The 12,615-nt window shown below is 46.2% G+C and overlaps 4 protein-coding genes across 4 annotated transcripts; 1 reads left to right on the top strand and 3 right to left on the bottom strand.

Moving 5' to 3' along the window:
* Window positions 1-476: 476 nt before the first annotated feature.
* Window positions 477-2,275, top strand: MCYG_01932 (D-3-phosphoglycerate dehydrogenase 2; the record flags this gene model as incomplete). Its single annotated transcript, XM_002848952.1, has 6 exons — window positions 477-790; window positions 918-1,225; window positions 1,290-1,922; window positions 1,983-2,041; window positions 2,106-2,187; window positions 2,247-2,275. 6 exons carry the CDS (start codon window positions 477-479, stop codon window positions 2,273-2,275), a joined length of 1,425 nt encoding a protein of 474 aa, XP_002848998.1.
* A 1,134-nt stretch (window positions 2,276-3,409) lies between these two features.
* MCYG_01933 (serine/threonine-protein kinase bur1) lies at window positions 3,410-5,510 on the bottom strand (the record flags this gene model as incomplete). The annotated part of the gene is made up of 7 exons (XM_002848953.1): window positions 3,410-4,235; window positions 4,305-4,499; window positions 4,559-4,800; window positions 4,857-5,011; window positions 5,070-5,166; window positions 5,227-5,308; window positions 5,377-5,510. The coding sequence occupies 7 exons, from the start codon at window positions 5,508-5,510 to the stop codon at window positions 3,440-3,442; spliced, it is 1,701 nt and encodes a 566-aa protein (XP_002848999.1).
* Window positions 5,511-7,999: 2,489 nt separating this feature from the next.
* On the bottom strand, window positions 8,000-10,130 carry MCYG_01934 (gamma-glutamyltranspeptidase; the record flags this gene model as incomplete). Its single annotated transcript, XM_002848954.1, has 6 exons — window positions 8,000-8,851; window positions 8,914-9,026; window positions 9,150-9,523; window positions 9,583-9,720; window positions 9,793-9,821; window positions 9,918-10,130. 6 exons carry the CDS (start codon window positions 10,128-10,130, stop codon window positions 8,000-8,002), a joined length of 1,719 nt encoding a protein of 572 aa, XP_002849000.1.
* A 1,106-nt stretch (window positions 10,131-11,236) lies between these two features.
* Window positions 11,237-12,093, bottom strand: MCYG_01935 (uncharacterized protein; the record flags this gene model as incomplete). The annotated part of the gene is made up of 7 exons (XM_002848955.1): window positions 11,237-11,373; window positions 11,403-11,528; window positions 11,561-11,645; window positions 11,680-11,759; window positions 11,790-11,851; window positions 11,907-12,000; window positions 12,036-12,093. 7 exons carry the CDS (start codon window positions 12,091-12,093, stop codon window positions 11,237-11,239), a joined length of 642 nt encoding a protein of 213 aa, XP_002849001.1.
* Window positions 12,094-12,615: the final 522 nt, after the last annotated feature.

Genomic DNA, 12,615 nt, shown 5'->3' on the forward strand with positions numbered 1-12,615 from the left:
TTGTATATAGCCCTGGCATCTCGAATAAAAACAGACTACGTAGTAAAGTATTGTTAGTCGCACCTTTGCATGAAACTAGTCCACTGCAGCACAAGGGGCGTCCCGATGCCGGACGGAGGGAAGTAGATACGATAACACAGGTAGAAAACGACCGGCTGTCAGCCGTACAGACCAGCATCTCTCTCCATCTACCATTATATCTCTGCCTCTATATCTACACCCTTATAGGTACAAGAAGAACAAGCGAAAGTAGGATAAGGCGGGTTTTTTTTTTTTTTTAGTCAGCGGGGCTCTTTTTTTAGACGGTGCAATTAGGAGGAAAAAAAGGCAGAGATAAGAGTCATGCAAGAAGGCGAACAACTCACGGCGATTATCCTGTAGACAAAAGATATATAAATATTAGTTTCCCTCGTCCTGGTCTCTTCTTCTCTTCTTCTCTCCATCTGCATCGTCGACCTCCATAGAGACTCCTTGCAATGTCCCCTCCAACAGACATCAGCGGTGCTGCCCGCAACCTGACAGACCAGGTCTCAACCAGCTTGAATCTCTCCGTCTCGCCATCAGCAGCCCATCTGTCTCCTCTCTCCAGCTTCGATGCTCGAGCAGCAAGGCAGACTGCCGCCTCCCGCCTCCCGCCAAAGCTCCTCAAGCCCTTCGCTACACAGGATATCAAGGTGCTGCTGCTGGAGAATGTCAACATCACCGGACGCAGCATGCTCTCGGAGCAAGGTTACCAGGTCGAATTCCTCAAGTCTTCGCTGCCAGAAGACCAATTGATCGAGAAGATCAGGTTGGTTTGCCTCCGATGCTGCTCATCCTTTTTTTCTTTTTCTCTCTCTTCTCTTTCTACTCGCCCACTGCGGTTTAATCCCATGCAGCAATTTTCGGAGAATTACAAACTAACGGGCTATTTACAGGGATGTGCATGTGATCGGTGTCCGATCCAAGACAAAACTGACGGAGAGAGTGCTTCGGGAGGCTCACAACCTGCTGGTCATCGGTTGTTTCTGTATCGGAACGAACCAGGTCGACCTCCAGTATGCTGCCAACAACGGTATTGCCGTGTTCAACTCTCCGTTCAGCAATTCTCGCAGTGTTGCTGAGCTGATGATTGCTGAGATCATCACCCTCGCTCGTCAATTGGGTGATCGTTCGCTTGAGATGCATAATGGGACCTGGAACAAGCTCAGCAATAAATGCTGGGAGGTTCGTGGCAAGGTTCTCGGTATGGTTCTTTCCGTGTGCTTACGGTTATGGTTCGTTGCCTTTTGCTAAATAGTGTTCTCCAGGTATAATTGGCTACGGACACATCGGGTCCCAGCTCTCTGTCCTGGCAGAAGCCATGGGCATGACAGTCATCTACTACGATGTAGTCAACCTGATGGCTATGGGGACTGCCCGCCAGGTCCCCACGATGCAGGAACTGCTCAACACAGCCGACTTCGTCACGCTCCATGTCCCCGAGCTACCAGAGACCAAGAACATGTTCTCCACCGAACAGTTCGAGCAGATGAAAGACGGCAGCTACCTTCTCAACGCCAGTCGTGGAAGCGTTGTCGACATCCCTGCCTTGGTCCAGGCCATGCGCACCGGGAAGATCGCCGGTGCAGCCTTGGACGTCTACCCCCACGAACCTGCAGGGAACGGCGACTATTTCAACAAGGATCTGGCGCCTTGGGCCGCTGACCTGCGGGGGTTGAAGAATATCATCCTCACCCCACATATTGGAGGTAGCACAGAAGAGGCGCAGAGTGCCATCGGTATCGAAGTCGGACAGGCCTTGATAAGATATGTCAACGAGGGATCGACCCTTGGCGCCGTCAACATGCCAGAGGTCACTCTTAGATCTTTGACCATCGATGAGCCAAACCATGCCAGAATTATCTTTATCCACAACAACGTGCCTGGTGTGCTTCGGAAAGGTTTGTTTCGCCCTGTTTCATACTTAACACCATGTTATATCAACGCTAACACTTCTCTAGTTAACGAAATTCTCGGTGACCACAACGTTGATAAACAGATGACTGACAGCAGAGGAGACGTATGCTATTCACCTATCCATCCGCAACAATGCCGATCAATTGCTAACCCCGTGTTGATTCTAGGTCGCCTACCTGATGGCTGATGTTAGCAGCGTTGATTCTGATAACATCAAGGATCTATATGATCAACTCGAGGGTCTCTCATGTATGTCCCACTCAAACATTCGCACCCCAAGACCAGAAGCTAACTCATGGTACCTCTAGCGCGAATCATGACCCGTATCCTCTTCTGAATGAAGCATAGCTGGTCTAATACGTAAAGCCATACACAAAAAGGGGATATCCAGACGTTCATGAACGTCTTTGTCAATACTTTCACAACCTGCACACGTGGGATTTTCGGGCGGGGAGAACGACTGGTAAATTGCTCTTATTTGGGATAACGAACGATGACGATTCTCACGGTGTCATGCAAGGTCATTTTCTTTCTGTTTATATTTATTCTTCATTCAACATTTCTATGGACAGATTCAACGACTGGTCCATAGACAAGGGTTAATACCATCAAGTATGACGAGGCCATCGTCTATCTTTGCCGACCCTTTCATATTGCGAACATAGTTTCAAGTAAGCTTTCTGTCTAAAACTCAACTTCGCGCTAAATTGCAATCACGTGATGCATACGCTGAGTAAGCTGAGTTTGGTGAAATTATAAAAGGCTTTCATTGGTCACTTGGCCTTTTTATCCATTTGACCCATTGGCCAATATTTTGTAGATGCTGACCAATGGTAATTATTAGATATCGATATTATTCCAACGGGATACAGAATGTAGACATCTCGAGCTAACATCCATCTCCGTATAACGTTCTACCGAGAATAAACTAATGGTGCGTTCGCAAAATGGGGATGTAGGGTTGAAAAATACCATAAATGCTCAACTTCAATATCCCAACCTCGGAAGGTTGTCGCTGCATCTGTCTTCCGGTGAAAAGGGATACTCCGTATGGATATCGGAGATGCATCGAGTTCTTCTTCCGCCCATTCTAGCTGATTATAAAGCTGCTGTAGTCAACCTGCTGCTGAGAATGGTTATCGCGTCAACAAGGCTCGTACTCTCAGCCAAAGAAAATATCAATAGTAAGCCTAGTGGGGGAGAAATCTTGACGTTGAGACAATAAGATATCCTCTCGAGATACTATTTAGGGGTCTGGAATGCCCATCCCCTTCCCCTGTTCCAGTATTGTTAATGTGGCAAGTAGCAGTAGTGAAATGTGCCTTGATTCATCCGTTGTATGCTCGCAGAACTCCGGTTTCGTTTATCCAATGCCCTGCGCTCTTCGAGGATGAAATAAAGAGGGAAAAAGGTTGTTTTAATAAGAAAAGGCTCAGGGCCATGAAGCTGAAAAGAAAAAAAAATTGAAAAATGAAAGGGTAGCCCATCAAAGACGAACAAGTTAGCGTCTGTATAGATGATGGGGGAGTGCACCAGGATCGCCTGTTCGGCTACGGTCTCTCATCTCTGGGCTTCGACTTCGGCTTGGTCGCCAGTATCGATCTCTAGACACCGGGTCAATATTATCCCGGCGCATAGGCATGGGTCCGTCACCTCCTGATCGGTATCGGTCATTACCGCCCCCGACGTAATTAGGTACATACGAGTCTCGGCCTCCATCGTTTATACCTCCGCCTCCTCGAGGTATCGGTGGTCTATCGCGCCTTTGATCCTGGCCAGGCCCTCCACCACGACGAGAACCAGCTTGCCATTGCGGATTGGCTGGGGCGGGTGGTTTAGGCGGTAAGTTCGCATCACGCTGCCATGCCGGGAGGTGACTATTGGGTTCGCCCGATGCTTTTCGTTTATGGCCATGAATTGGATCAGGAGCACGACTATCGTATGGAGGTCTAGAAGATGGATGCATGTTATTTCCATAACCAGAGCGTGCTGCGTGTGGAACTCGGCTTTTCTTTGGGTCGGTGGTTGGTGCTTGAGCAGAGCCTGAAGTCCATTCGCCATGGGCTCCCATTCCAACTGATCCGCCTGCGGGAGCTGGGGGTAATGCAGCCTTCTGGCCGCGGAACTTCCTTCTGTCAAGCTCATGGGAATCCTCAAAGGATGGAAGGTCACCAGGTCGAGCAGGTAGAGGAGGAGTAGTGAAATATGGATGTTTGAGAGCGTCAATGGCATTTATTCTCTTGCGCCAGTCGAGTCTCAGGAGTTCCGCTAAAAGAGATATTGCAACAGGCCCTTGTCTGTGATATACACCTTAGCTTCTGGTAGTTGAGAGAATGGGAGTTTATTCCTTTTTGAGGGTGACCTACTCTTGAAAAACAGTAGCAAGGGTTGGACGCTTGAAACCAAAAGACCGAATTGGTTCGGCTCCCGGCAGCGAGCTCCATCCTGGCATGTTTTCTTCAGTGGGAGAGCCCACAAGATTAAAGATAAGCTGTGCTTGATTAAGATCACTGCTTCCAGCAAGAATAGGCTTCCCTTTGAACATTTCACCAAAAACACATCTATAGTCTTCATTAATATCTCATATGTACTTTTGTTTATCATAGGAGGTCCAACTTACCCAGCACCCCACAAATCAATTGCGGTAGTGTAGCGACGTAGCTGGAGAAGAAGTTCAGGGGGGCGATACCACCGAGTGACAACCAGTGTCGTGTATTCCCTCTTCGCCTCTCCACCTCCTTTACCGGCAACTGGCGGCGCTTCGTCGTAGGGTCGCGCGAGCCCAAAATCTGCTATCTGAAGCACACCCGCGTTATTAATTAATAAATTCGCTGCTTTCATATCCCTGTGTAGTATTCGATTCTTCAAATATCATATTAGTATATTGTGAATAGGCGACTAGGATAATGGAGGCATACCTCATGCAGATACTGAAGGCCTTTTAGAAGCTGTATCATGTAGCATTTTATCTGAGGTTCGGAAAAGCGGACATCCGGATTCTCCAGTAATCCAGACAAGTCATGTTCCATATAAGGTGTCACCATGTACATAGATGGTTTCTTTCGTCCTTCACCTATTATGACGGTCAGACCCGTGTTTAGAGACCAAGCTATAGCTTGCGAGGTACAAACCTCTGCTTCGTTCCACTGCCATCTCCTGCAGTTGTAGAATATTTGGATGTGATAGGATTTTAAGAAGTTTGATCTCTCGTAGGGCCGTAATTGGAAACTGGGATGGAAAATAAGTCAGCGTGCATGTGTTTATTTGTGACACCATTTGAAAACGCACCCCGTCTTTCTCATTGTGCATTAATATCTTTTTCAAGGCGACTAACGAGCCCGCTCGTTTTGACCTAGCTTTATAAACCTCGCTTTGAGGGGAAGAAGGTCGATTAGCAACGGTGTAAAACAGTAGGGCCGACGGCACCGTGGGCAATACCCAAATGTTCCTTCACCAAGCTTCCCTAAGAATTCAAATTCACGAATAGAGGAGCAGCCCTGGAAGCGCAAACGGCCATCCTCGTCGCGCTCCAGGGAACGTTTAGGTCTAGGTGATGAACTCGAGGCAAGCATCGCGGAGGCTCTCCTAAAGGCTGATTCTAGGCTCAGTCTCCGAGACTTGCTTGGGCTATGAAAAGAGCCTGGGAGCTGTGATTCCACGATTAGCAGCTAGGCGAACGCGCGCAACTTGGACATGTGAAAGAACCCGTGGACTCCAGAATAGTGATATTATTTTCAGCCCTTAGACTCGTCGGGACAGCTTAGACTTGTCAGGACGGTAAATGCTAAGGAGTTGCGACTTTTTGATAAAGTTTGGGCAGTGGAAGTGTTTTCGGAACCTTTGATATTCCGCTCCGAAGACGGTATTACATAAGCAAAGTAGTTACTACTTTATTACTAATCAAAGAGCCTCACTAGACTATTCTTGGTGTAGTTAGTTCTTAATACAACGACATCCATATATAAGCTGCAGCAATTTCCTATCTTTTGTCGGTCATTCTAATATGCAACAGATTGTATAATCAAGTTTCTTGATGTCGGGGGCGGAGAGAAACAGAAAGTGATTGGTGGAAGTTTCTTATGGAATAAAGACTCCGAAGAGGTAACATAAGAGAAGTGAGGATCTATTCTCACCGTAGAATAGTGAAGGGGAGAGTTATGTTGATAAAATCAAGTGAATTGTTTTACAAGAGGTCATATCTAAGCCCGTACCCATCCGTCGTTCTCCTTTTTCTCTTCTTCTCTCCATGTCTTTTTCTCTCTAGCAATGGGATACCGACACCAACTTATATATATGTATATTCTTTGGTGTTTTTGGGTCTTGCTATTGACCTTCTACTTCTCTACTTCTCGAGCATTTTAGATTCGCTTGGCTGGTTATTCTTTTTAACTTTCTCCATCTACTTGAAATTCTTCTTTCCCGTTTCTATTCCTCGATAGGATGGATGTCGATTATAAAATCGGCATCGAAATCGAAATACTTGTACCATCTTCGATAGTAGATTTTGTTAAGACGCTTGTTTCAGCTACCATGCCTTTCCGGATGAATTCATTCCATCTACTGCTGTGTTGGCGGACATCCGTATCTGAAGCCAATAGACTTCTAGAATGGACGATACTTGAAGGTTGTTTCCTTGGTACGACTACTCACAGCAGTGTATGTCTCTAATATATCTTATGATAGTGGATTTTCTATCTTCTAACAACGAAGTAGTCACAAGAGATTACACATGTTATGTACCAATCACATGGAGAACCTTCGTCGAGTTAATTTGGATTATATACCCTCCAGTTAAACATGTATGGGGTTTCCATGCCAATATCAGCCGGCAGGGCGCCTTATGGAACTTGCAAGATCTTAAGCGTAACTTTTGCTCGATTCTCTATTTTGAGTCGTATATTAAACCAATTATCCCTGAGCATCGCCGGGGAAGCATCTGGTGGAGAATTAATGACTGCAACAATATCTGAGCGGTCGTAGTTACGGTTGGAACATACTCGAAGGCGATAACTTCATCATTGAGTGCGTCACTTGCTTCCAGTGTGTTGGTGCGTCGCATATACCAATGGGAAAAGTCATGTTATACTTCCTTTCTAATGTTGGAATTTATCCTGAACAAGCTCAAAATCTCCTTAGACAAGTTTATTACGGGAGCAAGGTTTATCGACAAAGCTATCTAGAAATTGCCACAGATTTGGGAGATGGTGTTGGTTTATGCACCTCTTTTTCCATCGTTGTTGCATCTCCGTTGAATGCGCGCTTACCATCCGCTGCTACCTGACATGACTTATCTCGTCAGTTGGTATAAAAGCTGCTGAGCGTCTACTTCCTCCCTTTCCCCCTAGGCTACTGCATATTATAGATACAGCAGATATATACTCATCTTTCTATTGTTATCACTTGAGGCGAGGGTCCCAATCCCCCAGGAGTTGGGGTTGTTTTTAACTGTTGATGCCTATCATTACATCAAGGTAAAGACGGGGGCAGAGTATAATGCTCCGAGTGAGGAGGAGATGCTCGAACAACAGGCAATGGCCTGGTGGTTTTTTTAGAGAAGATTGAATAGATAAGTATAAGACATATATCCTAGGGTATTGGCGCGTCCCCAGGCTTAAGAAGCCTCGTTTTGATAGTGAATGATGCTTTGGCAGCCCTGTATTAGCTAGTAGTGGCTTTGCAATGATTTGGCTAAAGCCTTATGATTCTACCTCATATCCTGCCTCATTAAAAGCCCTTCCTTCTATCCTAGTTAGTTCTTAATTTTCAGCAGCGTAGTACGGTATACCTCGTCTTTAAGAAATTAAGTTATTTATATGCCTGTGCCCTGTAGCGAAACACGGTTCAAGATAGATCCCCTGGATAACTAATCCGGTTGGGATGTATATTAATTAGACATGAAGGTGAATAAAGCTCAAATTTACGGCGACGGTGAATGGGTGGCAAAAGTCCGCCTATTCGGAGTATCTGTAGTTTCTATACGACGTTTATAAGTAGGTCTTTGACAATCGGAATGAAGATAGTTATTAGCCTTGCAAAACAAGCCAAATGTACAACCCCAATACTAATCAGTGTTCCGTTTGAAGGGGCAGTTCTTTATTCCATCCCACCATACACATCCTCCCGAGTCACTCTGCCATTCTTCTCCGGAGGCCTCTGGCGCATGACCTGGTACCCACTTGATTGCCTGTGCCGAAGAGAAGCCGGGTTCAACCCACGTAAAACGATGGTTCCTGTCCCGCATATCTTTTACAATATGTTTGTTGTACATTCTCGTGTCACTTGTCAGCGATAGGTCAAACTCCGTGATATTAGGGGAAAGCTGATCGTGCAAACGCGGTGCGCTAAGAGCATCCCCCACAGACATGCCTCTATCGAGCGCATTGACAATGGTTTGGAGGGTGGCGGAAGGGATTCGCATCCCACCAGCTGATCCTGTGATGAAATACACATGCCCTGCCTTGTCTGTAATGATGGTAGGTGACATTCCGGAAAGGGGCCTTTTACCCCCTTTTGCGATGTGGTTATTAGCAAACTCCAGGGGGTCAGTGTGGTTTATACGCTGAAAATCAGCCATTACATCATCAAAGATGACTCCGGTGGTGGGATCCATGATTCTGCTGCCGAAAAATTCGCCAACACTGGTGGTAAGGGCTATAGCTAATCCATTGTTATCCAAAGCCACGACATGTGAAGTTCCTCCAGTATATTTGACAGCATCATCTGACGGGCTGGATGAAGGCTCTTGAGAACTTCCAGGGTATGGTAGAATATAGCTTTGAGGATTTGATTGAGCTTTATCCTGGATTTTGACATTGTGCGGGAACCCATTTTTCTCATCTATCAACCACTTTTGGTATGCATCTATATTGATATTTGGGTCAAACTTAGGGTCAGGGTCGCCCAATCTAGACCTCTGTAACAATAAAAATTAGAGGAAACATCTCAGTGATAAGGTAGGCAACAAAGAAAGCATACCTGTGCGTATCCAAATCGCAATGCTTCAATAAGCCAATGGGTACTTAGCTTATCGGCCCCGGGGTTGAACATGCCCATAAACTTTTCCAAAACTTTCAGTATGCTAAGAACAACTGTCCCACTCGTAGGTACCGGAGTCGTCGTGACTGTATAATCACGGTATTGAATGCTAATCGGATTCCGGATTATGGCCTTGTAGTTCTTCAGGTCATCCTTCGATATTAAGCTTGACTCACCGTGTAGAGTATTATAGGTATGATCCGCAATATAACCATTGTAAAAGATATCCTCGCTTCCACTGTTTGCAATGGCATCTAGCGTTGTAGCATACTTGGCTCGATTTAATGGGGTGCCTTTCCGCATAAGTTCACCATGAGGGCAAAAGGTTTCATTCCAAGGGTATTGCCCTAGCCAGCCACAGTGAGGATTTGCAAGCGCCGTGAAGTCAAGTGGCGAGTCATCCAGGACGTGTTGAATAAAGTAGATCATATCGTCGTTCGCTTTGAAATCGCCTTTGGCTGCTTTGATCGCAGGCTGGAAAAGAGACTTCCAGGGAAGTTTTCCGTATTTGTAGATTTCCCGAAGCCCTTTGAGCTCAGCAGGCACTCCACTGGGTCATTTCAGTTAGCTCCGGCTGATACAACATATTTGTATCACAAGGATTTTTACCTTGATGCACCTCCAGTGTGAACACCATGGGTATCGTAGTACTCATCAGTCGCGCTGCTTGGAGCAGTTGGGCGGAAATCAATAGCTTCGAATTTATCTCCGCTTTTCACAAGCGCGAAGCCTCCTCCTCCAATTCCACTGTGGTACATCGCTATAAATGTTTTAGTTCGTGGGATTTATGAAAATTTCCGGGATCTGGTACATACCGACGGTCCAATGCAAAGAACCGTATTTATGAGCTATATCATAGGAACATCATCAGTTAGCCCCACGACCGGACATCACAGGAATGGGTATCAATCTGGATATATCGTTTTGTTGTGGGCTTAACTTACCGCATCAGCTGCGGTAGCTTCTGGATTCTCCCTGAATAGCTCAGTTGCCTTGTCATTGCAATACTGGCTTTCACTAGCAATCGTAATCCCACGGGTCTGTTGACTGGTAGTATCACCGCCATTGCCCCCTGCATTAGGTACAGGGGGTATTGCCGATGCAGCAACCAGCACGGTTGACTGGAGAAGCGCTGAGAAAATAGTTGGAAAAAGCATTCTTTACAATAGCGCTGCAATGCTGGGGTGTGAAAGAAGCTGAGACTACCTCCGTCGGGGTAGAATCGTAAATATATATACATATAGTATATATATAATAATAACTATTCCATGGTTCTTGAGATGGCCCAATATTGGTATTTCCATTCTCTCTGGGCTGTCACCTCCCTTGTGTGACCGTAGGTAGCTGTAATGAAAATCTGCTGTCATACCCAGCAGACAGAAGCCTCACTGTGTAAAGATGCAAATTATAGCTCATGTGTCGGCCCACGATTGTCTCTCTGTTATCTCTTTTGGGTGCATTCCGAGTCGCAGATCGAAGAGGGGTCTTGATCCTGACCAGCTGCTTGAGGGCGTACAGAGTGTACAGAGCGGGAAGATGGCGCTCTGCGGCATGCTGATGCCGGGTTTCTTCAGGCCCAGAATCTGCATGATGCTAGAGAATTCAGCCAGCCCAGGCGTGAGTAGTTTGCACTTATCAAGATCAACAGATCGCCGACTGACAGAGCCTGGCAAAGGGTGTTCAAGGCGTAGTTGTTAAAAAAGCTCAGAACAGCCTGAAAAATCTGCACCAATAAAATATACCAAACGGCCAGTCAGCTCTGGTAATTGAGTCGCCGTTTAAGTATCAACTGGTTAGTTGAAAACAGGCTAAGGTTTGGTTGGATGCCACAGTTAACTCACATTCGAAGTAAACATTCAACTTCTCCGTACGATATTAGATATTCCTGGAAGTGTTCCTCAATATGTGGCCATCAACCTCTAATTTAGGGACTGCCCATGCATAGCTGGCCAATTCCACCATATGAACCCTTGTCCACTTATGTCTTGCTTAGGTTTCCAGCTAGCTGCCCATACGCGATCCTTTCTACGTATACCTACTCTATTTCTAGACCCATTAATTCATAGAAACCAGAATAAATCCGCTTAAAATGACCTTGGGAGGGCTCTCATCCTTATAACATGTGCCAACACAGGTTGAGGTGAGTTTTCGGATATTAAACCCTAGGGATAGTTTCAGAATAATCTAGTTTTGTTTGCTTCAAGGTTGGAGATCGCAAAGGCGTCCGTCTTATCACATCCTCACTGAGTGCGCTAGCGGCATTTTATGTAGCATTGAGGCTATATGCAACGTTGTCAAATGTTTCACCAAACGGCACATCTACAACAGAGCCACTCTCCATAGATATAGCATCAGGCAAGTCCATAGCTGTAGCATTAAAGCCGGCCACGGCAAGTTTGGCTATATGGGTATACTCTTGCTAGCCTCGCGGATTGGTAGGTGGCATTTTTCGTCACTAGAGGGCTGTTCTTGCTCGCCGAGCGGAGTGATGGTAATAGTTGGCGCTCTACATCTACACCCGCTAGATGATCTAAGCTGATCACTAGCTGGTTCGCCTATCGGGTTAGTGAAATGGGATTAAATTCGCTGATGGCCGAATCGGCGCATGTTCTGCATAGGGATGGTGTAAAGACGTTCAATGTACCCCCGGGGTGTTCAGCCACTGTTGTGGGCTAATATTATTGAGGGGAAGAGGGATGAGCAAGCTTGACTCTTACCGATCACACAAGCAGGACTCTTGTCGATGAGAAGTGGTAGCCTATTAGCGTGGGTACAGGTATTCATACCTAATTAGGCATCCAAAAGGTCATACTTACGGCTTGAAATAGTCAGTCTTACACTGCTGCTGTTAATCCGGGACATAAGTACTGATGTTGCACTGCGTCATCGATAGTAGTCAGTAATTGCGATACGTATGGCCCTATATTAGGTACTCCAGCCAGTGCCAGTTAGTTTTATATATCAGAAGCCTCTTAGGCACATTTGAGGCACATTTGCTAAGGGCAACGGTGTTAAGCTTTGAATGCCCTACCCAACCATGGCACTGTCGCTATTTCGCTGGCGTGTAAGTAAGCTAGTGCCTCGGCCGCCTTGTCCGTGGTTATGCTGGTCAGTCAACATGGGTAATTAGTAGAGCTATAGCTGCAATAAGAGTGAAGCCATTAGAGTTAGGCTCACTTCTTCCTGGTGTTGCTTTTCTTCACCCCTCTTCGTCTTTTGCCGGAAGATTCCTAGCTTGCATCGCGGTTAATTGCCCGAGCCTATTTAACTCCAACATATCTGTATTGCCAGCGAAATCGGATCGGCCAGGTCGGCTGTTGGGGACAGGATGGGTGGGTAGTAAATTATGTATCCCAATCACATCTCAGCGGTATTGCGAGAGCGCCCGATGAGTGCCCGTCTTTCTAAAACCGCTGATGAAACTAGATAATGAATCTTACCCACAGCAAGGTATCGATGTCATAGGTAAGGCCTGGACCGCGGCGGAATTGGAAAGGTTGATTAGGCATCAAACTAGCCTATATGTTGGTGAAATTAGACCTTCCACGATAGTTAGCTGTGGATGTTAACTGACGGTTGATGTCAGATGCGCCTGGGGTATGCATAGTATAACGTCGCGGTTCGTTCAACAATGAAATTGGA

This window comes from Microsporum canis, genomic scaffold (genome assembly GCF_000151145.1).
Source record: "Microsporum canis CBS 113480 supercont1.2 genomic scaffold, whole genome shotgun sequence".
In the NCBI taxonomy this organism is placed as follows: Eukaryota; Fungi; Ascomycota; class Eurotiomycetes; order Onygenales; family Arthrodermataceae; genus Microsporum; species Microsporum canis.